This window comes from Rhinolophus sinicus, linkage group LG06 (assembly GCF_036562045.2).
Source record: "Rhinolophus sinicus isolate RSC01 linkage group LG06, ASM3656204v1, whole genome shotgun sequence".
Classification (NCBI taxonomy): domain Eukaryota; kingdom Metazoa; phylum Chordata; class Mammalia; order Chiroptera; family Rhinolophidae; genus Rhinolophus; species Rhinolophus sinicus.
Window position 1 is genome coordinate 143234249 of NC_133756.1, and position 26839 is coordinate 143261087.

A 26839-nucleotide genomic window follows, 5' to 3' on the forward strand; every position below is an offset into this window, starting at 1 on the left:
TATTTTTTATCCTCTAGTTTAAGCTATGAAGAAGGCCATCCCTCACACTCTGAAACAGATCTCCTTCAGAGACAGACTTTTGCAGCCTCTCATCAGCTTCCTGGATATCCTACCACACCTCAGCCAACTGGTAAAAATCCCCTTGTGAAATATTAACACGAATCTGGGTACATTTAGTGAATAAGAAGAAAAATAATTTTTCACATGTTGGGTTGACCGTGTGTGTTTGCAGGACATAACAGTACCATGGGAAATTTTTAAATGAAAATGAGATTAAAAGCTTTGTTTTTTATTCATAGGGAATATCTGTATAATTAATTAGTTGGGAGATCGTTTCACGCATCTTTGTAATTTTTAAATTAGAACTATGCTTAGTCAAATTAATATTTGTTTGCTTTTTAAAAATAAAACAGTTTACGGTTGTAGAACTTTTGGCCTCAAATTTCAGAGATTCCTTTTAAAAATAGGATCAGGAATATTATTTTATATTAATAATATTTTTACTTTGGGATATGTTTTCTCTTCAACGTAGGTCTTTCTGGAATATTTGATACTAGTGTGAACAGTGCCAGCACTAACACTAAAGAATCTTCAGTGATGAATTTTCTCTCTACTGTTGAATCTCGAACTGCTCAGGCTGCTTCTTCAGGAACTACTCTCTTACCACAATTCAGGGCTCCATCCTGGCAGACAGGTGATTGTTGGTTTTCATAATTTTTAAGTCTTGTAAAAATACACCATGTATGGCTTTGTCGTGGTAGTGTGGCTGAAAGTGACTAATTATTGATTTTTCCAATAACTAAATGAACTTCAATAATTTAATGAACTTTAAAACCTGGAATTTTCACAATTTTAAGGTGAACAAAATTCAAGAAATTGTTTCTAACAGAAATTCAGTTTTAGCACTAATAAAAACCAACAAATTGAGGAAGATGTAATTATTAAAGATAAACTTTAGATGTAAAGTTTATATCTGCAATTTAAGTATAGTTGACCTTTGAAAAATGGGAGTGTTAGGGATGCATTGACCCCCTGTGCATTTGAAAATTCACATATAACTTTCGACTCCCCAAACTTAACTAATAGTCTACTATTGACGGGAAGCCTTACCAATAACATAAACAGTCGATAAACACATTTTATATGTTATATATATTATGTACTGTATTCTTAAAATAAAGTAAGCCAGGGAAAAGAAAATGTTAAGAAAATCATAGGGAAGAGAAAATACATGTACAGTATTTATTGAAAAAAATCCTCATAAGAATCTGTGCAGCTTAAACCGGTGTTCAAGGGTCAACTCTAGTTACTTGTCTACTTGAGAGGGGCAAAGATTAAATTTCTTTTACTTTTTTTTCCCATTTCAACTTTATTGAATATAAAATTGTAAGATATTTAAAGTGTATATGTGGTGATTTCATGTTTACATTGTGAAAGAATTCCCCATCAAGTTAATTTATGTATCTGTCACTATACATATTTTTGTGTGTTTTTCTTTTGGTGAAAGATTAAATTTCATTTATTTTAGTGAATTCAGGCTGGGTAGGTAGTATAGTGAAAAACAATCTTGGGACTAATTTTATTATTTGAGTTATGTAAAGTTATCCTTAATTGAACAGAATAAATCACTGTTTAATAAAAATCATTACAAGTTGATATTACATTGTGCCTGTTTTTATATGCACTTTTAAATTTTACTTTTCTGATTTCATTTTTCAACTTTCTCCCTCCAAATTATTTGTACGTATTTTATTTTTTGCAGGATGACAGAAAAGTTAGTTTTTAAGGTTTTTCTTAAGGAATAAGAAATGTCAGCATATTTGAGAAGATATTTGTAAATAATAGCTATCAGAAGTAGTATTTTTATCATTCTGGTGTAAATTCTATTAATAGAGCTAATCAATATGCCTCAGTAATTTTTTTTCTGCTTCCAAGGAGATAATTAATGTTTTAGAGTAAAATAAAACAATATTAAAAAACACAATAGCAATCTTGAATAACTATGGTGTACCCCTGAAACTAATATAATATTATTTTAGCTATAATTTTAATACAAGTCTTTTTAAAAACCACACAATAGCTTCATTTTTTGCTTCCTGGAATAATTTTGTATTACACATTCAGTTAGACTTTTCTAGTTCCTATGGTTATGTTATTTTAAACATTCTAAGTGTTATTTATACTTTCAAGTATAACTATATATTTTCTGTCCTTGTAGTAGTAATACTTTTTTGACATTTAATGGAAAAAAGTGAGAGAAGAATGTTTTTGAAAGGGCCAGAGAATCTTTTTTCCTCCATTTTTCCAAAATGACCAAAAAAAAAATTTAGTGGAAGCTAATCAATAGAAAGGTATATAAAATGGAAAGTGATAGTTTCTTACTACAGTCCCACTTTTTAGAGAAGAGTGGGACTTTCTTTGATATTTTTGTATATCAAAACATATATACACCTAAACAATGTTTATAGCAACACTATTATTAGGATATGCCATCATTATTTGTTCAATCCCCTGTTGATGGACCTTTAGGTTGTTTCTACTTATTATACACAATAACTATAATGAATATCTTGCACAAACACCTTTGTGTTCAGTTATTTCCATGGATAAATTTCTTGAAGTGGAACTTGTAGATCACAAAGGTATATGTGTTTTTTCTCTAGCTATATGTAGCTAGAATCCTGTCCTGTGATGTTAACAATCCCTTCTTGACAGTACTTTATTAATTTCTAATCAGCCTTGTATGATAAGCATGCATCCATTGTTATTGTTCATAGGAAGTCAAAATTTGAAATGCATGAGATTTTATATAAGTACATATATTTTTACAAAAGAAACTTTGCAGTGTTAACCTCAATGTTATTTTTGAAATTTATTTGTTATGTTAAATGTAGATAATTTAGTTTCAATTTTAACGTTATGAACATTTTTGTTTGCCCATTGGTGTTTTGCATTGGGACTTCAGGGTAATCACAAGAGGTAATGCGTATTTTTACTGGTTTCTTAATTTTTAATGGCCTTACATGAACTCCTATTTACGTAACAATTATAAGTGTGAATTGCTGATACCTTTGTAACTTTGTTTTTGCTTTAAGAAAGCTAGCTATTTTGAAATGTAGTTTTCAGAATTGACACACAGAATTAGTCAGGCTTTTCAACCTTATAAAGGTTTTGATGGGTTGAGAGTCATGTAAGTCTTACCTATGAAAACACAGTCATATATGTAAGTGTGCTGCACTTGCATGAAGATCTTTATGTTTTCTCTTCGTAGGTATGCATTCCTCGGCAGCAACTGAGCTGTTTGTTACTGGACCTTTGCCAACCACTGGAACACTTCCACCCTCTGCCCTCTCTGCTTATCAGCATCCCACCACCTTCAGCAATAGAAACTTTGCTACCACCTCACCTTTGGTGCTACAGGATTCAACTTTTAACACTACATCAAACGGAATTTTAAATCCTCACGACCCTTTGCTACAAATCAAGACTTCCCAGGGAACTGTCCCAACTGCTTTGGCATTTGAGCGCCTGGGCAGTTGTGCGTTAAGTAACAGCATACCACCTCAGTCTTCAACGTATCGCTCAGCTCAAGAGTCTGCACCCCATCTTTTACAACCTCAGTTTAGTTTGTTGCCTTCAGCACTTGGGGGAACCCAGCAAACTCCTCAAGCCTACAGTTCAAGTCTCTTTACTAGTTCTACTGCTTCCATTGAAAGAGCTCTTCGAGAATGTAGTGTTATTAAACACCATCAGCGGCCTTCAGGTACCCAGTCTATTCAGGCACAACTGACTGGTTCACAGCATTCCTTACATAGTTATCTATCAAATGCAAGTGTAGTTAATTTTCAGGAAACAAGCAGGCAGTCATCTTTATCCTGTAGCCCAATTGGAGAGTCTACTCAGGTGAGCAATGGAGGATTGCAGCAGAAGACCGCTCAGGTCTCAGGGGAACTTGCTCAGTCTTACTCATCTGCGATTCCATCATCAGGATATCCTCCTTCCACTACAAAAGTAAAAAGCTGTTCTACAAAACAACCACTAACATCAACTAAGAGCCCCAAACCTCAAAGCATAATTCCTCCTGTGCAAACACTAAGCTATTCCAAACCTTTACATAACCAGAGTTCTGTAATATCGGGCCAAGCACAAATTTATTCTACAGCGCAGCTACCAAGCCTTTTATCAGTCAGTCAGTCCCAAAATTATGGTTTAGTACAGCCACATAATGTGCCATCTATTGTTCATTCACAGGTTTATAGGTCCAGCAAAGTTGAGAAGTTGCCATCCTTATATAAAACATTGACTTTTTCTGGGTCGTCTCAGACTGTAACTTCTGAAAATCAGACACTTAATTATTCTTCTAATCAGCAAGAGGTATTATCTTCAGTTACAAACGAGAATTACCCTGCTCAAACAAGAGATCCATCTTCAGTTAGCCAGTCTCAAAGTTATTCATCTGGACATTCTCAGGGTTTATCACCAGTTAGCCAGACACAGGTTAGTTACTCATCACAATCACAAGATTTGTCAGTTGTTAGCCCTTCAGAAAGCTATGCTTCAGGGCAGTCCCTAACGTTAACAGTCCCTTCTCTTTCTTATTCTTCCACCTCTCAGGCTCAGAGTTTGCCAGATTCTAGCCCAACCCAGAATTATATCTCTATGCATTCTTCCCAAAATGCTCAGGCTCAAGGGTCATCATCTCCCCAGTCCCAAAAGTTTTTGCCTGCCGTCCAATCATCATCTTTTACATCCGCTACTCATTGTCAGACATTACAGAATAACATGCCTTCCCCTGATCCAAAGTCTTACGCTGAAAGAAAACTTGACTCAAATGTGTATACGTCTTCAAAGCAAGAAGATGATTTTCCAATGCAAGAGTTACAGGTATTACAGCCACAAGTATCTCTTGAGGCATCAACCCAAAGGCTATCTGATGGGGAAATTAATGTTCAAGAATCAGCTTATAAAGTGTCAAAGGCAGATGACAGATATTCTCAGAGTGTAATCAGAAGCAATTCCCGTCTTGAAGATCAAGTTGTTGGGATTGCTCTACAAGGGTCAAAAAAAGAAGAAAGTATGGTTGGTTCAGTGACACAACTTAACCAACAAATTGGCCAAGTCAGTAATGCAGCAACCCTTGAGATTAAGAAGACAACTAATTTAATGCAAACTCCACAAATAAGGCTGAATACTAAAGACCTAAGCCAGCAGCATTCCCTTATACATAAGGCACATGAAACCAAGGTCCAGGAGCAGCATGATCAAATAATTAATGCCTCATCTCAGATTCAAATTCCAAATCATGCCTTAGGGCATGGCCATCAGGCATCCCTTCCTACTACACAGATCCTTTTAGATTCTGCCTGTGACTTACAAATTCTGCAGCAGTCAATACTGCAGGCAGGTTTAGGACAAGTAAAGGCATCTTTACAAGTACAGCGTGTTCCAAGTCCTCAACAAATAGTACATCCTTTTCTTCAAATGGATGGCCATATTATTCAGAGCAATGGCGATCCTTCTCAGCAGCAACTCCATACTCAGAATTCTGAAATTTTGAAAATGGACCTCTCTGAGTCTTCAAAGCCTTTACAACATCTAACAAAGGGCCACTTTAGTGAAACAAATCAACATGATTCAAAGAATCATTTTGTTTCACTTGGGTCAATATGTTTCCCAGAGGCCATGCTTCTCAGTGATGAAAGAAATATTTTATCAAATGTAGATGATATCTTAGCAGCTACAGCGGCAGCTTGTGGCGTTACACCTTCTGATTTTTCCAAGTCAACTTCAAATGAAATCATTCCAGCTGTTGAAGATGATGATTCTAAATCTCATTTTCAGCAGTCATTAGATGTCGGGCATGGGACTTCAGATTTTAACTCCATAACAGCTACAGTAGGAAAGCCACAAAATATAAATGATATCTCATTAAATGGAAGTCAAGTTACAGTGAACCTTTCACCAGTACCTACCCTTCAATCAAAAATGACTCTTGATCAACAGCACCTTGAAACACCTGGTCAAAATAAAGCATCTAAATTAACCTCACCAGTGGTTGGACCAAGTCATGAAGTCCAGGAGCAAAGTTCTGGCCCATTCAAGAAACAGTCTGCTACCAGTCATGAATCTGAAGATGATAGTGAAGTTCCTGTAGATAGTACATTAAATAATAACAGAAACCAAGAGTTTGTTTCTAGTAGTAGAAGTATAAGTGGAGAGAGTGCTACATCGGAGAGTGAATTCACCTTAGGGGGTGATGACAGCAGTGCCTCCATGAACCCAACTAGGAGTGCACTTGCACTGTTGGCCATGGCCCAACCTGGGGAGGCAACTGGTGTCAAGACTGAAGAAGAAAACCAAGATTTAATGCATTTTAACCTTCAGAAGAAAAAAACTAAAGGAAAAGGGCAAACTAGAGAGGAAGACAACAGTAATCAGAAACAGCTGAAAAGACCTGCCCAAGGCAAACGCCAGAATCCAAGGGGAACAGATATGTATTTGCCGTATACTCCTCCTTCCTTAGAAGGCTGCCATGATGGTTATCAGCATCAAGAAAAAATGAGACAGAAGATCAAAGAAGTAGAGGAAAAACAGCCAGAAGTGAAAACAGGATTTATTGCCTCTTTCTTAGATTTTCTGAAATCTGGGCCCAAGCAGCAGTTTTCCACTCTTGCTGTACGAATGCCTAACAGGACTAGACGACCGGGGACCCAGATTGTTCGTGCATTTTGTCCCCCACCACTTCCAAAGACTTCATCTGCAACACCCACACCTTTAATGTCTGAAACGGGGGTTAACAGTCCATCAGAAAAACTTGATAATGAACTTAAAAACTTAGAACATTTATCTTCATTTTCTTCTGATGAAGAAGATCCTGGAGTATGCAGTCATGATATTTATAAAAGCTCTTCTACTACCTTTCCTACTTTGGATGCAACTTCTGATAAAAAAAAGAAAACAGGTAAAGTTTTAAAATTCAGATTCGTAATTATGGCTTTGCACTATTTTTCTGGCTGTAAGACTGGGTTTTAAGCTTTCTTCACTTGAAGCAGGTCTGCAAATAAATGTTCAGGTCAGAATGCATCAGCAGTTCTCTAAGGGACTTATTTTTTTAAATGTTCTTGCCTGTAGGAAAATGCTGGGTTTTAGGTTGAGTAGTTCTGTCTTTTCTTGGCTTTTTACCACATGCAACATAACTTACATAGTATGCTATTCAGACTTCTCTAAGCTGAGACACACCCCCTTGAGTTGGCTTATGGATAGGAGGCATTGTATTGAGGGTTCTGTTGTAGTATAAACTGGCATGTATTTTCTTGGTATGCCAATTTTACCTGAAGGTGAACATTTACTATTAAATATGGTTACATTGTGTGCACCATGCACATTAATATAATTAAGATAAAAATTTTTAAATTTTGTGCTGGATCCAGACTACATGCCCACATCTTTGGAGTATGTGTTTCACTTTACTCTGTAGTTAAGGAAACATTTAGAGGCACTGTTTAAAGATGCACTGCCTTATGTAAACAATTGACAAGTATAAACTTAACTATTTTAAGGAATACGCTCAGGAAAAAATTTATAACAATAAAATAGCTACCACCTGTGTGCCAGGAACCAGTAGCAATGTTGGGAGATACACATTGTTGCCTCCAATATACAGATGATATAACTGAGAGTAAATAAATTGCCCAGGTCCATACAGGTAGTAAGTGGCAGAGCTGGAATCTGAATTCAGGTTTGTCTGGTTCTAGAACCTGTATTTATTCTTGCCTCTTTTACATAAATATTAGGTTCGTGCAAAAGTAATTGCTGTTTTTTGCAGTTATTTTTAACCTTGTTTTTGAAGCCACTGTTTCTCAGTCTAGTTGTAGGGTGCAGCTCCCTGGCCCATGCTGGTGTTATGAGCCTTGCACTCCACCGGCTGAGGCAGTTGGTCTCGGTGGCCTGTTTTTGGGTCGCCGGTTTTTGGTTGGCTGTCATCCACTCAAAGGTCAGCTCATAGTAGGTCACACCAAGCTCAGACCTCTGGCTGTTCACAGCAGCCCAGCTCCAGGTCCAGGGAGAGCTGTTGTTCACAATGTTAGCTGTAGAGGGCGCAGCTCACTGGTCTTGTCCATGTGGGAATCCAACCGGTGACCTTCAGCGTTAGAATGGCACTCCAACCAAGTCACTGGGCTGCCCCATTTTTAACCTTTTTTTTTTTTTAAAGATTTTATTGGGGGAGGGGAACAGGACTTTTTATTGGGGAACAGTGTGTACTTCCAGGACTTTTTTCCAAGTCAAGTTGTCCTTTCAATCTTAGTTATGGAGGGTGCCATTCAGCTTCAAGTTGTCCTTTCAGTCTTAGTTGTGGAGGGCGCAGCTCAGCTCCAGGTCCAGTTGCCATTGCTAGTTGCAGGGGGCACAGCCCACCATCCCTTGGTGGAGTCAAAACCGGCAACCTTGTGGTTGAGAGGACGCTCTCCAACCAACTGAGCCATCAGGGAGCTCAGCGGCAGCTCAGCTCAAGGTGCCGTGTTCAATCTTAGTTGCAGGGGGCGGAGCCCACCATCCCTTGCAGGACTCTAGGAATTGATCTTGCAGCCTTGTGGTTGAGAGCCCATTGGCCCATTTGGGAATCGAACCAGCAGCCTTCGGAGTTAGGAGCATGGAGCTCTAACCGCCTGAGCCACTGGGCTGGCCCCATTTTTAACCTTTTAAACTGAAATTACTTTTGCACCAACCTAATAGAATGGTGCTTCAAGATTTAAACCTCGTTTTGTGATGTACTTCTTAGCTTCTTTCCGAAGTTGAGATTACATTTAACTACTAAAGTGATGTGAAACAACTGATATCCCAAATAATCTATTAGCATAAATGTCTGTTCATATATTTCTAAAGAATTTTCATATTGTCATACAGGGAAATTAGCATAATGGAAAGTCAGTGTGTGACAGTCAAAGACATGGATGTGACTAATCCTAGTAAGATTTTATACTCCTGTCCCCCAATTCAAAGTGCTTTGCAGTTACTACTATATTCCCTCTTACATTACTAGAACAAGTCTTTTGTAATCTCTGTTCTAAAACATGAATCTAAAACTGGTTTCTTCCAGACAACTCTTATTATCTAATTTTTAGTTAAAATCATCACCATTATCCCAATTTTTACTATTAGGTCTTTGAAATTCTTTCTTTGCCATCTAATTGCCACCTCAGCTACAAGAATTTATCATCTCTTGCTTGGATTATTGCAAAAGACTTCTCATTAGAATCCTTTGCACAAGTCTCTACACCAGTCCATCCATCCTCCACCTTGTTATCACATTTCTCTTTATAAAAAAGGAAAACTGATTGTTATTTCTCTGCTTTGAAATACTTCTTGGTGCTTAATGGGAAAAAAAGAAATAACATGTAAAAATTCTCCTTTTCCATATTTGACTCTCTTGCACAACTCTTTTCATTTGCCTTCTTCTGTGACAACTGAATTTCTCATTGTTCCTTGGACCTTTACAATTGTGAGCCTTTGAACAGGGTTTTTCTCTACCTAGAATGCCCTCCTCTCCATTTTTTAACCCAGCAGACACTTAGTTATCTTTGAAGACCATCTTCAAAGTCACTTTGTAGAAGTTACTGCAAGCAGAGTTAGTGCTCATATCCTCTAAATTCCCACAGCCCTTAAATATTGCTGGAGGGCAAACGTTTTAAATTAAGTTTTAAATGAGGTTTAATTTATCCATTTTCCCTTTTGTGACTGATGTTTTTTGTATCCTAAGAAATCTTTGCCTAACCCATGGTCACAAAAATTTTCTCCTGATTTCTTCTAGAAATTTGAAAGTTTTGCATTTTACATTTAGGTCTATGATCCTTTTGATTTTATTTTTGTGTAAGATGTATAGGTTGAAGTTTATTTCTTTTTCACATACAGAAATCCAGAATTTCCAGTACCATTTGTTGAAAAGACAGTCTTTTCTCCATTGATTGCCTTTGCACCTTTGTTAAAAATCGATTGACCATATTTGAATTTATTTTTGGAATCAGATCTGTTACATTGATCTGTGTTTATGCTTTCACCAATACCAGTTTCACCAATACCACACTGTCTTAACTGCTGTAGCTTTACAGTTAAGTTGAAATAAGGCAGTGTGAGTCCTCCAAATTTGTCTTTTTCAAAATTGTTTTGCCTACTTGAGTTACCTAACTTTTCCATATAAATTTTCAAATCAGCTGTTGCTATCTACAAAAACCCCTACCAAGATTTTGATTTTGATTTCCTTGAATCTATAGCAATTTAAGGAAAACTGAACTTCTAACAACATAGTGAATCTTAACCAATTCATGAATATACTTGATTTCTTTCATTAGACTTTTTTATAGTTTTGCATATAGATGGATCCTACACATGCTTTGTTAGATTTATTCCTGAATATTTTTCGGTGTTATTTATTATAAATGATACTTTGAAAAGTTTTCAAATTCCAGTTATTCATCAGTACATTATAAAATACAGTTGGTTTTTACATGTTGACCTTAAATCCTGTGAATCTGCACAACTCATTTCTACAATATTTTCCTTTTAGATTTCATAGGATTTTCTATGTAGAAAATGATGTCATCTGCAGATAAAGATAGTTTTATTTCTCTTCTTTGACATTCTTATGCCTTTTTTGTTCCTGCTTTAATACACAGTCTAGGATTTCCTATACAGTGTTTAGTAAGAGTGGTGAGTGTGGACATCCCAATCATGTTCTTGATCTTTTGGGGAAAGAAATCATCCTTTCACCATTAGATATGATGTTCTTTGTAGATACCTTTTATCACATTAAATAAGTTCCTTACATTTCTTAGTTTGCTGACAGTTTTTATAATAAATGGAAGTTGAATTTTGTCTAATGCTTTTACTTCATCTGTTGAAATGATCATGTAGTTTTCTTATTTAGTCTGTCAATATGGTGAATTACATTGATTGATTTTAAAATATATTCGTGGCCTTGCATTCCCAGGATAAACCCCATTGACTTTGATATATTACCTTTTCTTTATACATTGATGAATTTTCACTTTTTTTGCATCTGTGTTCACAGTGGATATCGGTCTGTAGTTTTCCTTTTGTTACACCTTTGTCTGGTTTTGGTATCTGGTTCTTGACTGTGTTTTGATGTTTTGTGTCTTTGAAATGAAATTGGCCTACTTCATTTAAGTTGTCAAATTTATGGGTATATTACACCTGAAATCTATGTAACTTTACTAACAGTTGTCACCCCAATAAACTTTAATTGAAAAAAAAATTCACGGCGATAGAATTGTTAGTGGCATTTTCTCATCTTTTTAATGTCTGTAGGTTCTGGAGTGATTACATTTCTGGTGTTGGTAATTTGTGTCTTCTCTCTTTTTGATGTTGGTAATTTGTGTCTTTTTTTTGTCTTGGTCAGTCTGGATAAAAGTTATTAATTCTATTGATCTTTTCAAAAAACCTGCTTTTAGTTTATTTTTCTCCTTTGTTGACAGTTTCTTCGATTCTTTGCAGTTCTCCTTATTTCCCTTTTTTTGGTTGATTTAGGTTTATTCGCTATTTTCTAGTTTCTTATGGTAGAAGCCTAAATTGTTGATTTGAGAACTCTGTTTTCTGCTGTAAGACTTTAATGTTATAAACTTCTCTCTAAGCCCTGCTTTAGGTATATCCCACAAATTTCACTTTCATTATTCATTATTTTCTTTCAGTTTAAATTAAAAAAAATTCTCTTTGATGCTTCCTCTTTAATCCATGAGCTATTTAGAATTATGTTATTTAATTTTCAAATATTTGGGGATTTCCCAGATACCTTCCTTTATCGATTTTCTTTTATTGATTTTCTTTATTGATTTTTACTTTATGTACTTTCAGTTCTTTTAAATTTGTTAAAGTTTAGCTTTATGGCCTAAAATATGGTTGATTCTGATGAATGTTCCATGTGCACTTTAAAAGAATGTGTATTCTGCTGTTATGTTGATTGTTCTATAAATATTAATTAAATCAAGTTGGTTGTTGATGTTCAGTTTTACTATATCCTTGCCAATTATCTGTTTACTTGTTTTATCAATTATTGAGAGAGGAGTTCTGAAGTTTCCAAATAAATTTGTGGATTCGTCTATTTCTCCTTTCATCTCTATTGCCTTTTGTTTTATATATTTTAAGCTGTTTTTATATGCATACACATTTAGAATTGTTAAGTCTCGGTGAACTGACCCTTTTATCAGTATATAATGTCCTTCCTTGATAATTAATAATACTTATTCTGAAATCTACTTTGCCTGATATCAATACAGCCGCTCTAGGCATCTTTTGCTTGGTATTTGCATGGTATATCTTTTCCCATCCTTATACCTTTAAACTATCTGTGACATTATATTTAATGGGGTATTTTGTAGACAGTATATAGTTTTGTCTTTTAAAAGAACTATGTCTTTCAACTGGTATATTTAGACCATTTACATTTAATGTAACTACTGATATAGTTAGATCTTCTATTTTATTGTTTTCTGTTTTTCCCTTCTATTTTTGTACCTATTTCTTCTTTCCTACCTTTAAAAAAAAAGATTTGAACCTTTTTAGTATTTTTTATGTATATCTGCTTTTTGGGGCTGTGTCTTTTTGTATTATGTTTTTAGTGGTTGACCACTGATTACAGTCCACTTAGAGTTAATATTTTTATCATTTCAAGTAAAATGTAAAAGCCTAAAAACCATACAGTTCCTTTTACCTTCACCCTTATGTTATGTATATTTGTACTATATATTACCTTTACATTTATTGAAAACCCTGATAGAGTAGTAATTATTGCTTTCAACAGTTATACTGTGTTTCCCCGAAAATAAGACCTAACCAGACCATCAGCTCTAATGTGTCTTGTGGAGCAAAAATTAATATAAGACCTGGTATTATATTATATTATATTATATTATATTATATTATATTATATTATATTATACCCGGTCTTATATTACAGTAAAATAAGACCAGGTCTTATATTACTTTTTGCTCCAAAAGACGCATTAGAGCTGATTGTCTGGCTAGGTCTTATTTTCTGGGAAACACCGTATATATTTTAAATAACTTATGAGGAGAAAAATAGTCTTATATTTATCCAAATATTTATAATTTCTTTTGCATTTCTTTTACTTCTGATATTTCAAGTTTTCCTCTGGTATCATTTTCCTTCAGCCCAAAGAACTTTTCCTTTTTCAAGACTTTTTTCATTTTCTTTGGTTTCAGCAATGTAATTATTTGTCTGGGTAAGGATTATTTTGTTTGGAGTTTACTGAGCTTCCCGAATCTGAAATGTGCTTGTATGTATTTCGCCAAATTTGAGACTTTGGGGGCATTATTTTTTCTGCACCAATCTCTTTCTATCCTTATGGGACTCCAGTGATATGGGTATTAAACCTTTTGATATTGTTCATCAGGTTCCTGAGGTTCTGTTCATTTTTTGCAATCTTGTTACCCCTTTGTTCTTCATTTAGATTGTATAATTTCTATTGGTTTGTCATCAAGTTCATTGACTTTTTGGCCTTCTCAATTCTATTGAGCCCATCCAGTGAACTTTTTATTTCAGATATTTTTTCAATTTTAAAATTTGTATTTGTTTTTTCCTCTAGTTTCTATTCCTCTGCTGTGAACTTACATATTTCCATCATTTTCAAAAGTGTGTTCACCTTACCTCATGGAGCATGGTTATAATAGCTGCTTTCACGTCTGATAATTCCAACATCTGAGTCATCTTGGAGTGGCATGTTATCTTTTACCTCACCTTTTTGGTTCTTTGTATACTGAATAATTTTGGATTGTATCCTGGACATTTTAAGTACTATACTGTACCACTCTGGGGAATGCTGATTTGTTTTGTTTTAGCGGGCAGTCACACCAAGAGTTTTGTGTCATTGTAGAGTGGTGGTTCCAGTTTTTAGTTCAGTTCATAGCTCTGCTGTTGTGAATCTGTTTTAGCGCTTAGTCTGGAACTTGTATGGATGGTAGACTTCATTATAGTTTAGATCTCAAAGTCTTGCTATGCTAGTTTGGGTCTATACTGTATAAGTGCAGTCTAGGCATGAAACTGGAATTTGTGTGCGTTCATTCACAAAATTAGAGGATACCATTCTCCAGCTTTCTCATCTGGGAATTTCCCCACACTACCCAGCTCCCAGGGTTTCCAGGCTCTAGTGGGCTTATTCATTGTCTTATCAATTGTAGTCATTATTTCTGATGCTCAAATTGCCCTGTAATGGGCCAGTAAGACCCCTTCAATGTTCTGGGGTTTTGATTGTGATTACATTGAATCTGTAATCATTTTAAGGGATTCTATCTTTACAATATTCTTATCCACTTGTGGAATATAATGTTTTTCTACTTATTCAGATGTTATTGTATGACTTAATATTATATCATTTTTTCCAATAGACATTATATATTATAGTTTAACTGTTTTAAAATATAATTTTCCCCACACTGTTTTCTAATTGTTTACTGATGATTTATGGCAATGATTGGTTTTCCTATATCCATCTTACATTTGGCATTTTTGTTGAATTTTTATTTTAACAGTTTTCCACTGATTCTCCTGCATTTTTAGGTTGATGTTTTTTAAAAAGATAAAGGTAGTTTTATCTTTCTCTTTTTTTGTTGTTCCTTAGTGTAGCATTGATAGGAAGCACCCTAGCCTCTTCCTTGATATTAAGTAATACATGTAGCATTTGACTATGAAATACATTTGTTGTTGGTTTCTGGTATACTGTACTCTTTAAATTAAGAAATTCCTTTTCTTTTGAGGCTCTTAAGACTTTTAAAAATTAACTGAGTATTGAATTTTGTCAGATGCTTTTTGGAACTTATTCTGATAAATCTGCTTCTTTTTTCCCACATTAATCTGTTACTTGTTTTCTAATGCTGAACCTATTTTGAGGTTCTTAAAAATATTTTTTAAATTAACAGTGGATATTAAATTTTGTCAGGTGCTCTTTTGAGCTTCTGATAAATCTGCATTTTTTCCCCCACATTAATCTATTACCTGATTCCTTAATACTGAATCTTTTTTTAAAAAAATTACACCACGAACTCGGGACATGATGAAATATTTTAACCCATTGCAAGACTTAAGTTGCTAGTATTTTATTTGGGATTTTTACATCTAGATTCATAAATGAGATGAGCTTATAGTGGTTTGTCTTATTCTTGTTCACGTTTGTATTCAGAAATATGCTGATCTTGTCAATTGAACTGGGAAAGTTTTGCTATTTGTCTAAGCTTTGAAAAGCTGTAGCACATATTAGAGATTTGGTAGACCTTTCTAAGAATATATCTGGGATTTTCCAGTTTTTTCCTGAGGTAGTTTGATCTATCTGGGTCAATATAAGAAAGGTATATTTTCTAGTAAAATCATTTTCACTTAGATTTTAAATTGTTACCGTGTTTCCCCGAAAATAAGACCTAGCCAGATAATCACCTCTAATGCATCTTTGTCTTTTGTAGCAAAAATTAATATAAGACCTGGTCTTATATTACTATAAGAGATAAGACTGGCTCTTATCTAACATAAGACTGGGTCTTATATTAATTTTTGCTCCAAAAGACACATTAGAGCTGATTGTCCGGCTAGGTCTTATTTTCGGGGAAACACAGTACGTATTATAAAGTTGTACATAGTATTCCCTTATAAGTTTTTGGTCTCCTCTATTTCTGTAGTTATGTTCTCTTTCTTGCTCCAAATGATTATTTGAATCTTTTTCCTTATCAGTCTGTGAAAGGTTCTTTTCAAGGAACCAATGTACTTTCTTTTTTGGCTCCTGTTATCATTTTTTAATCACTTTTTCTTCACTTCTGCTTTTATCAGTTGTTTTTTCCTATCTTCCCTGGGTTCACTTTAATATTCTCTCTCTGGCTTCTTGAGTTTAATACTTAGTTAATTTTTGTATTTGCTTGCTTTCTAACAAATAGCATTAAAGTGTTAGTTTTCTTTGCACCACACTCTGACTCTGTTCCTCTGGTTCCAATTTGTAGCGAGCGTTCTCTTTTCTAAATGGTTTATCACTAAATGGTTTGAACAGGAATTCAGTTTTGATTTCCTTTTTAACCCAAGAGTTCTTAAGAATGGTGGTTTTGGGGTATTTCCTAGTAGGTTTTTGTTGTTGTTGCTTTTGGTACTCCTTTATTACTAATTTATGGTCCTATTGTATTGTGGTCAAGGGAATATGGCTTAATAATATCTGCATTTTTAAATGTATGGAAATTTTATTAGTAGCTTGGTAAATAGTTAATTTTTATAAATATTGCATTAATACCAAGTGGTAATAGATTTTTTGGGGTAATATTGTTCAAATCCTTTAAATCTTTTTTTTGTTTGTTTAGTGTAATAAATGACATTAGATTATATAAGAAAATGTATATGTTAATGTTGGGGTAAATGACAGGTCTAGAATTGTCTTTACTATCCCAGCAAATATAAAAGGGGTGATGGATAGATAAAAGAAGTATACCAAAATGTTTGTGTTTGTTACTCCTGGGTTATGGTACATGAGGGTTTGTATTCTCTACTTGTGTGTGTTTGAAATTTTTAATAATAAAAAGTTTTTTTAAATCCTCCCTATCCTCATTTGTTTTTAGATTGCTTGATCTGTTGATTCCCGAAAAAGGTGTGTTAAAGTTTCCAACTATGTTTTATTATTTTTCTATTACTGTTTATTTGATATGTTTTGAACCCATCTAATCAGGTGCATAAAATTTTACTACAGTTAAATTTTCTTTTATCATAATAAAATCTTTTCCCCATTTCTGTTTTTAATATAGACATACTAATTTTATTGTTACTGTTAGCATTTTTAGTATATTTTCCCATATTTCTGTTTTCTTTCTTTCAGAACATTTTTCTTGTGAAATAAAACTCACATGTGGAAATATAACACATATAAGGAAAACAAACACATAAAAATTTCCATAAATTTGAAAATGCTGACATTATTTAAGCCATATTCCCTGACCACAACGCAGTAATTTCATAAAGGAATAGCAGAAATAAAAATAAGTTTTTATTTAAAAACTTATGAATAATTTGTAATCATCTTCTTCTAAACAACTCATGGCTTAAAAAGGAAACCAAAACTGAAGTAACAAACCACTTAGGACAATGGAGTATTATATTTTAAAACCAATGGGCTGTGCCAAGAATGTGGAGCAAAGAAGAAAATTTATGGCATTAAATGCTATTTGTTAGAAAGCAAGAAAGTACAAAAATAAATTGAGTATTAAATTAAACCCAACTCATAACCTCTAGAACTAACCACTATCTGAGTTGGATTTCTTTTACTTCCTTGCTTTTCTTTTATAATTTTACCACCTGTATATGCATCCTTAAACACTACACTTTTGTTTGGCTTGTTTTAAATCTTCACTTAAAGGGCATCACACAGTATTGATACATTTTTCCCTCTAATAATTTGGAATTTATACATTCTTTTAAAAAATGTTTGCTTAACGTTTAATTATGGAAAATTTCCAACATTTTACAAAGGTACAAAGATTGGTATAATTAAACCAATTTGTGCACCACTCAGTTGCAATAATCATCAATACATGGTCAGTCTGGTTTCATTCCTATCTTTACCTAGTCTCCCAACCCCTGATTATTTCGGTGAAATATTTCTGTTCTTTTCCTGGTTATAGTAGGAATTACAATATGTATTTTCAGCTTCTCAGATCTGTTAATATCTTACTCTCCTTTTGGATAATATAAAGACTTCTGAACATTAAGAACTCCATTTAATATTATCATGTACTATCTTGTTTTATATATTTAACGTATTGCCTTTTGATCTTAATTGCACCTCATCTCTTTGAGATTACATTGCTTATAACTAAAGCACGTCTTACAATATTGTTCTCTAAGGGTCTGCTTGCTGGTGGCAGTATCATAGATAGCTATGTGATTTGTTTTGCCATATAACTTAGTATTTTCAAAATTCAGTAACTTTGCTATAATAAAGTCCCTTTTATTCCTTCATTCATCCATTATTTTTACAAGCAAGGTAAATTCTTGTATCAATAAAAATGAAGGACAGAAATAAAATTGCAAAACCAATCTCAATAAGTAATATTCACCCATGGATCCATAAATAATTTTAAATGCCACATCTGGCCAAAAGAAGCATTTTTTTTTACATTTACATTCTATTTACATTAAATTAGAAAAAAAAATCCCAATTCTGATCTACAATTATGTTAAAAATGCTTAATATTTAGAGCATAAAATATCAATTTCCATTTATGTACTTTTTTGAGGCAGAAAAGTATGACAACAGTGTAGTTAAAGTAGCATAAAAATATATTGCATTAGGATAAAATTCTGTAGTATGGCCTCCTAGCGTGATTAGATTATTTTTCCTTGTATTTAGATAGAATTGTCATACAAACTGTAAATTCAAGATGTACAGCATGACTTGATGATTAGATTACTCATCTGTATTTCTTCAGCAGGCCTCTCTCCTTGACTGGGAGGAATCATATAAATGTATGAGGATAGTTTTAATATGGGGTACAGAACAGGTAGGTTGGCTGGTAACAGCTGCTGGATCTCCCCAGCCCCTCCTCTCTCTAGTTGCCAAGCACTTTAGTTCACTTACTTCCTTTGCCAATCTGCTTTTCCATTTTTTTCTGTGTTTCCTAAGTCTGGATTTACCTCAGGCTTTGCTTTCCCTCTCAACCGCTCCACCACTCTAGAGAGGTAGAGTTCACTTTCTCCAGTGATCGGCTTTTGCGTTTTGGCCTATGATCAGATACGCCTGCTGCCTACAGCTCAGTATAAGCAAGGGAATTCCACTGACCTTCCTGTTTTTATTTACTTATTATATATATTATTATTTTAGTTCATCATCATTCAAAATTACCTACATGCTCTTTATATTTGTTTCTCAACCCAGAGTTCCTGTATCAGTTCTAGCCTTCAAAGTACTTCTTTAACATCTTTATTAAATTAAAATTTGTATAACATGATAACCCACCCATTTAAAGTATATAATTGATTGGTTTCATAGAGTTGTCCAACCATGGCTCAGTCTGATTTTAGAACATTTTCATCAGCCAACAAGAAACCCATTATCAATCAATACCCACACCCACACCAGTCACAGGAAACCACTAACCCAATTTCTGTACAGGTTTGCCCCTTTTTGGACATTTCATGTGAAAGAAATCATATAATATTTGACCTTTTATAGCTGGATTCTTTCATTTGGCATGTTTCCAAGGTTTATGCATACTGTAGCATGTATCAGTACTTCATTCCTTCTTTCCTAATAAGGTGAATATACGACATTTTGTATATCCTTTCATCAGTTGATGGACATTTGGGGCTTTTCCCACTTTTTTGACTATTATGAATAATACTGCTATGAACATTCATGTACAAGTATTTGCGTAGAGGTTATTTATTTCTCTGGAAAGTGGAAGTGAGAGTGGAATTCCTTGGTCATGTGATAACTCCATGCTTAACATTTTGAGGAATGGCCAAACTATTTTCCAAACTGGCTGCATTACTTTACATTCCCTCCAGCAATGTATAAGGGTTCCAGTTTCTCTATATGCCAGCTAACACATTATTGTCTGTATTTTTAATTAGAGCCATCCTAGTGGGTGTGAGATTGCATTTATCTAATGAAGTTGTGTTGATCTAATGACTAATAACGTCGAACAGCCTTCCATGTGTGTGTTGACAATTTTTATATCTTCTTTAGCCAAATGTCTATTCAAATCCCTTGCTAACTTTTTAAATTGGGTTATGTCTTTTTATTATTGAGGTATAAGAGTTCTTTACATATCCTGGATCCAAATCTCTGGTAAGTATATGATTTTTAAACATTGTTTCCCATTCTGCCGCTTATCTTTCCACTTTCTTGATGGCATCAATTGCAGCACAAGTTTTAAATTCTGATGAAGTCCAGTTGAAGTTTTTCTTTTGTCATTTATAAGGTCATGAAGATTTACACCTGTGTTTCCTCTGAGAGTTTTATAGTTGTAGCTTTCACATTTAGGTCTATGATCCATTTTCAGTTAATTTTTGTATTTGTTATATATAAAGTAGGGATTCATCTTCATTCTTCTGTATGCAGCTATCCAGTTGTCTCAGCACCAATTGTTAAAAGACAATTCATTTCCCCTGTTGAATGGTTTTTGGCACCTTTAGTGAAAATTATTTGACCATAAATTGTTTATTTCTGAATTTTTCATTTTACTCTGTTGATCTAAATGCTTGTCCTTATGCTACTATCACACTGTCTTAACTACTGTAGCTTTGTAGTAAGTCTTGAAATTTCAGAAATATGAATCTTCTAACCTTGTTCTTTAATTATTTTGGCTATTCTGGGTCTCTTCCATTTCCTTGGAATTTTAGGATCAGTTTATCAATTTCTGCAAGAAAATGCAGCTGGGATTTTTATAAGGATTGTGCTGATTCTATAGATCAGTTTGGGAGTATTGCCATCTTTACAGTGTTAAGTCCTCTGCTCCATGAACATGGGATGTTTTTCCATTTATTTAGACCTTTATTCTTTCAATAATGTTTAGTTTTCAGAGTGTAAACTTTGCACTTCTTTTGTTAAATTTATTCCTAAGTATTTTCTTCTTTTTGATGCTATTATAAATGGAATTATGTTCCTAAATTCATTTTTGCATGGTTCATTACAAGTATATAGAAATACAGTTGATTTTTATATACTGATCTTGTTGTACCCTGCAAACTTGCTGAACTTATTTTTTAGTTCTCATGGTTTTTGGTGGATTTTCTATATATAAGATCATGTCACCTGCAAAAAGAGATCCAGGCATCCCTCAGAGATATTGCAGGTTCAGTTACAGACCACCTCAGTAAAGTGAATATCACAGCAAAGTGAGTCATGTGCATTTTTTAGTTTCTTACTACATATAAAAGTTATGTTTATACTATACTGTAGTCTATTAAGTGTGCAATAGCATTCTGTCTAAAAAGCAGTGTACATACCTTAATTAAAATGTACTTAATTACTAAAAAATGCCCCATTGATTGACTTCCTTTCACAAATGATTTCTCTATAGCATGCGATGTTGTTCGATAGCAAATTATCCTCAGAACTTCTTCCAAAATTGGAGTCAGTCTTCTCAAACCTTGCTACTGCTTTATCAACTAAGTTTATCTAGTACTCTAAATTCTTCATTGTCATTTCAGTAATCTTCACAGCATCTTCGCCAGGAGTATATTCTATCTCAAGAAACCACTTTTTTTTGTTGTTGTTCATCTGTAAGAAGCAACTCTTCGTTGCTTCAAGTTTTATCATGAGATTGGAGCAATTCAGTCACATCTTCAGGTTCCACTTCTAATGCTAGTCCTTTTGCTGTTTCTATCACATCTGCAGTTACTTCCTCCACTGAAGACTAACCCCTCAAAATCATGAGTGTTGTAATCAACTTTTTCCAAACTCCTATTAATGTTGGTAGGTTGACCTCTTCCAACAAATCATGGATGTTTTAAATGGCATCTAGAATAGTGATTTTTTTCCAGAAGGTTTTTCAATTTACTTTGCCTGGACCCATCAGAGGAATCTCTATCTTTGGCAGCTAAAGCCTTATGAAATGTATTTTTTTTTTAAGATTTTATTGGGGAAGGGGAACAGGACTTTATTGGTGAACAGTGTGTACTTTCAGGACTTTTTCCAAGTCAAGTTGTTGTCCTTTCAATCTTAGTTGTGGAGGGTGCAGCTCAGCTCCAGGTCCAGTTGCCGTTGTTAGTTGTAGGGGACGCAGCCCACCATCCCTTGCGGGAGTAGAGCAGGCAACCTTGCTGTTGAGAGGACGTGCTCCAACCAACTGAGCCATCAGGGAGCTCAGCGGCAGCTCAGCTCAAGGTGCTGTGTTCAATCTTAGTTGCAGGGGGTGGAGCCCACCATCCCTTGTGGGAGTCGAGGAGTCAAACTGGCAACCTTGTGGTTGAGAGCCCACTGTTCCATGTGGGAATTGAACCGGCAGCCTTTGGCGTTAGGAGCACAGAGCTCCAGCCGCTTGAGCCATCAGGCCAGCCCTGAAATGTATTTCTTAAATAGTAAGACTGAAAGTCAAAATTACTCCTTGACCCATGGGCTGCAGAATGAATGTTACGTTCGTAGGCATGAAAATAACATTAATCTTGTACTTCTCCATCAGAGCTCTTGGGTGACCAGGTGTATTGCAATTGGGCAGTAATATTTTGAAAGTAATCTTTTTTTCTGAGCTGTAGGTCTCAGTAGTAGGCTTAAAATATTCAATAAACCATGTTGTAAACAGATGTGCTGTCATTCAGCCTTTATTGTTCCATTTATAGAGCATAGGCAGAGTAGATTCAGCATCACTCCTAAGGGCCCTAGGATTTTTCAGAATGGTATATGAGTATTGGCTTCAATTTAAGCTGACCAGCTGCATTAGCCCCTAACAAGAGAGTCAGCCTGTCCTTTGAAGATTTGAAGTCAGGCATTGACTTCTTTCTAGCCATGGAACTCCTAGATGGCATCTTCTTCTCATAGAAGGCTGTTTTGTCTCTTGAAAATCCATTGTTTAGTGTAGCCACCTTCATTAATTATCTTAGCTAGATCTTCTGGAGAACTTGCTGCAGCTTGTACATCAGCACTTGCTGCTTCACCTTGTACTTTTATGTTATGGAGACGGCTTCTTTCCTTAAACCTCACGAGCCAACCTCTGCTAGCTGCAGAAGAAAGGTCTGAAGACTTTTCTTCTGCAGCTTCCTCACCTCTCTCAGCCTTTATAAAACTGAAGAGAGGTAGGGCCTTGCTCTGGATTAGGTTTTGGCTTCAGTGAATGTCATGGATGGTATGATCTTCTATCCAAAACTCTAAAACTTTCTTCCTACCAGCAGTAAGGCTGCTTCACTTCCTTATACATATGTTTACTGTAGTAGCACTTTTAATTTCCTTCAAGAACTTTTCGTTTTGCATTCATAACTTGGCTAACTGCTTGGCATAAGAGGCCTAGTTTCTGGCCTATTTCAGCTTTTGACATGCCTTCCTCACTAAGCTTAATCATTTCCAGCTCTTGACTTAAAGTGAGAGATGTGCTACTCTTACTTTCACTAGAACAGTTGAGGCCATTGTAGGGTTGTTAGTTGGCCTAATTTCAATATTGTATCTCGAGAATAAAAGGGTTCAAGGAGAGAGAGACAGAGAGGGAGGGGGAATGGCCCATCAGCAGAGAAGTCAGCACAGACACAATTTATTAAGTTTGCTGTTCATGGGCACAGGTCATGGTGCCCCAAAACAATTACAATAGTAACATCAAAGATAACTAATCACAGATCCCCATAACAAATATAATAATGAAAAAGTTTGAAATATTGAGAGAATTACCAAAATGTAACACAGACATGAAGAAAGCAACTATTGGAAAAATGGTACCAATAGATTTCTCAACTCAGCGTTGCCACAAACCTTCAATTTGTAAAAACACATTACCTGGGAAGCTCAATAAAGCAAAAAACAATAATATGAGGTATTACTGTAGTTTTATTTCTATAGACATCCTTAGGGGGAAGCATCTATTTTTTACTATTAATTAGATGGTAGCTGTGGGTTTTTTTTTGTAGATAGATGCCCTTTTTCAGGTTGAAGAAGTTCCTTTCTATTTTTAGGTTGTTGAGTGTTTTTATCACGAAAGTCTTCAAATTCATGATACTGAATTTTGCCAAATGCGTTTTCTACACCCATTAAAATGATCCTGTGTTTTTGTCCTTTGTTATAGTAACATGATGAGTGAGTGGTTGATTTTCAAATGTTAAACAGCATGGATTCCTAGGATAAAACCCACTTGAATCATGATGTGTAATTCTTTTTATATATTGGTGTATTTTCATATTTTGTTGAAGATTTTTGTGTTTATATTCATAAAGGATACTGGTCTATAGTTTTTTCATGATTGTTTTTTCTGCTTTAGGTATTGAAATAATATTGGCCACATAAAATAAGGTGGGAAGTGTTTCCTCCTATTTATTGGAGTTATGATGGATTGGTATTAATTCTTACTATACTATTAATAGAACCCACCTGTGAACCCATTTATGCCTGTGCTTATCTTTGTGGAATGTCTTTAAATTTCTTTTATTGTCTTCACTTGCTACTGGCCTGTTCAGATAGTCTTCTGTTTCTTCTTGAATCCTTTTTAGTAGTTTGTGTCTTCCTCGGAAAATTTTCCATTTCATCTAAGTTATTTTTTAGCGTACAGTTTTTCATATTATTACTTTATAATCCTTTTTATTTCTGTAGCTTCTGATGCTGTTTCAAAATATTTTGGGGGTGTTGTTTTCCTTTGGGCTTTTCTTCTTTTAGTAATTCTTTGCAGCTTTGGTCAGCTGACCCTTCCTTATCTTGCATCACTTTTTTGTCTCTATTGAAAATATCTTTGTGCTACGTAATGGACTTGGGGCAGTGTAGGTCGATGGAGGTTCTCAGTCTAATTCTCACCACATTGATTCTTGGAAATTAACCACCATTAACAACTGTAGTTTTCATTATTTCAAAAAATTTGATGGCAAAATAATTGTCTTTCATTTTAAACTGTTTGGATTTTACTCAAAACAAATAAATGTTTATTTGTATTATTGATTTTTCTTTGCTTGATCTAGTTTCAGAAGCCCTACAGGTGGCAACTCCTAGCCCAACTGCCAATGCTACTGGTACTGCCACTACTTCCTCCACCACTGTGGGCGCAGTTAAGCAAGAATCTCTCTGCTCTACTTCATCTGCAGTAAATATCCTGGAAAATATAAGCTCTACAGAAGCCCCAAAGCCCACTGAACTTGATAGCCTTCCTTCTGACCAGTCTGCAAAAGGACAGGACACTGTTGCCATAGAAGGTTTTACAGATGAGGAGAACATAGAAAGCGGAGGAGAAGGCCAATACAGAGAGCGTGATGAATTTGTGGTAAAGATAGAAGACATAGAGACTTTTAAGGTGATGCGAATGTTCCTGGTTAGTGGGAGTGCACTATGATAGCCTTCATGATGACTTGAATAGCATGCATCTATCTTGAACTGCCGAAAGTTACATTTTCACAATTCTATGTTATAATTGTTAAATAATAAAATCACTAGTAGCTATCAGATATTTTATAATAGAAAATGCCTTAAAATAATTTTAACTTTTATCTGAGTTTTATGTATTTCTGAGTAGTCAGTATATTGCATTTAGGTACTAATGAATAGAGCGGTTTTGAAATGTTAATTTTTTGGAAGGCTCCCAACTCATTGTATTTGGAGAAAATGGCTGTTTATCTATTTTAAAAGTTTAAAGAAAATAACAGAAATATAATGTAAAAGTATAATTAGACTTATTTTGATAATTTTAAATTGTAGAACCATGAGTAGAATGTTAATTTTATACAAGAAAACATTAGCAAGTTTCTGTTTGCTTGCTTTTGATTTTATTTTTTAATTGGGGTGGAAAGGTATGGTATTTAAAAGTACAATGAGTCTAACGTTCAAATTATATTACTTCCATTCACAATTAACTGCTGTTAATATTTTAGCATGTGTTTCTGGTCTTTTTGAATATGTACATACTGTTATAAAATTGCATGAATAATATATGATAGTGTCATTAGAGGAAAAATTTCCAGTAGCTATACAAACATATAATAGGCTACTTTACTTTGCATGTTGGTGTGTTCCCTATTTCTGAAAAATTTACGCAGAGACTGAATAGCCAGCTTATAAGAATTACTGCAAAAGTTCAGCTAGGTGAAAGAAAAAGGTTGAGCTATAAGTAGGTCTTTAAGATTCCTTTCAGCTCTAAGATTCTTTAAATTTAGAATATGTTGGTAGTTTTTATAAATGTAATTAATTCTGCGTATTACAGGAGGCTTTAAAAACAGGAAAAGAACCCCCAGCTATTTGGAAAGTACAGAAAGCTTTATTACAGAAGTTCGTTCCTGAAATTCGAGATGGGCAAAGAGAATTTGCTGCGACAAATAGTGTAAGTAAAAATGCTTGTTTATATTAGCCTTCCTATTATTTTAACAGTGATCCTGGGGCAATATAGAATGATTTAATTATTTTATATTGAACATTTCTAATATAAAATAACATAAAATTTGAATGACAGAGTACAGGAGATATTGCAGGTTCAGAACACCAACATAAAGCGAATCGTAATCTTTTGCAGCTGGAGGGTCTTGCCTTCAATTTGTAAAAACCGCAAAATCTGTGAAGCACAATAAAGCAAAGCGCAATAAAAGTAGATGTGCCTGTATATGACACTCTAATAGTGCGCTTTTAAAATAAAATAAAATTAATGTATTTGGCTTCTGTACCAGCCCCACAGATCTGGTGGTATTTAGGGAGGTCTAGTGGCCTTCTTTGGCAGTTACTTGTAGAATTATTAAACAATTTTTATCTAGCTAAAAAGTAAATAAATAAAATTAATATATAAATACCACCTACTTAAAATTAAATCACTTATTACTGTTGCTTAATCTTTTTTCATAAAGGAGAGGAATTAATGCTAGTCTGTGAGTTCAGATGGACTCAGAGTCTCTTTGTTGATTGTTCTGCCAGTCAAATACCCTGATTTACCAGGAGACATGCAGAAGTTATTCTTTTATAGTTATGTAGTTGTTTAATAGCATTAAGTAAGCATCTGGTGATTAGCCAAATGAGATTGCTTCTATGCAGGGGCTTGCAGTCAAGAATGAGCCTAGGACCATTTTTATTGAGGGTGAAATTAGCCTGGCTAGAGCTGCATTTTGAAAAACATGAAGGATGGCTATGTGATAGTCAAGCTAACAAAGTAGTACTGTATGTACAGAATGTGTAATTATGTAATTCAA

General features: G+C 34.5%; 2 protein-coding genes across 5 annotated transcripts in view; one reads left to right on the forward strand and one right to left on the reverse strand.

Annotated features, from left to right (window-relative positions):
* The window catches only part of CCDC73 (coiled-coil domain containing 73), a 253095-nt gene that overhangs the window by 180159 nt on the left and 46097 nt on the right, over positions 1 to 26839 (reverse strand). The window lies entirely within an intron of this gene.
* QSER1 (glutamine and serine rich 1) overlaps positions 1 to 26839 on the forward strand; it is an 84404-nt gene that overhangs the window by 24565 nt on the left and 33000 nt on the right. For all 4 annotated transcript variants that reach the window (XM_074336186.1, XM_019738513.2, XM_074336184.1 and 1 more), the window contains 5 exons: positions 18 to 130; positions 533 to 694; positions 3272 to 6961; positions 24638 to 24966; positions 25870 to 25986. In XM_074336186.1, coding sequence (XP_074192287.1) covers positions 18 to 130; positions 533 to 694; positions 3272 to 6961; positions 24638 to 24966; positions 25870 to 25986 — 4411 coding nt within the window. The remainder of the gene's footprint in view (positions 1 to 17; positions 131 to 532; positions 695 to 3271; positions 6962 to 24637; positions 24967 to 25869; positions 25987 to 26839) is intronic.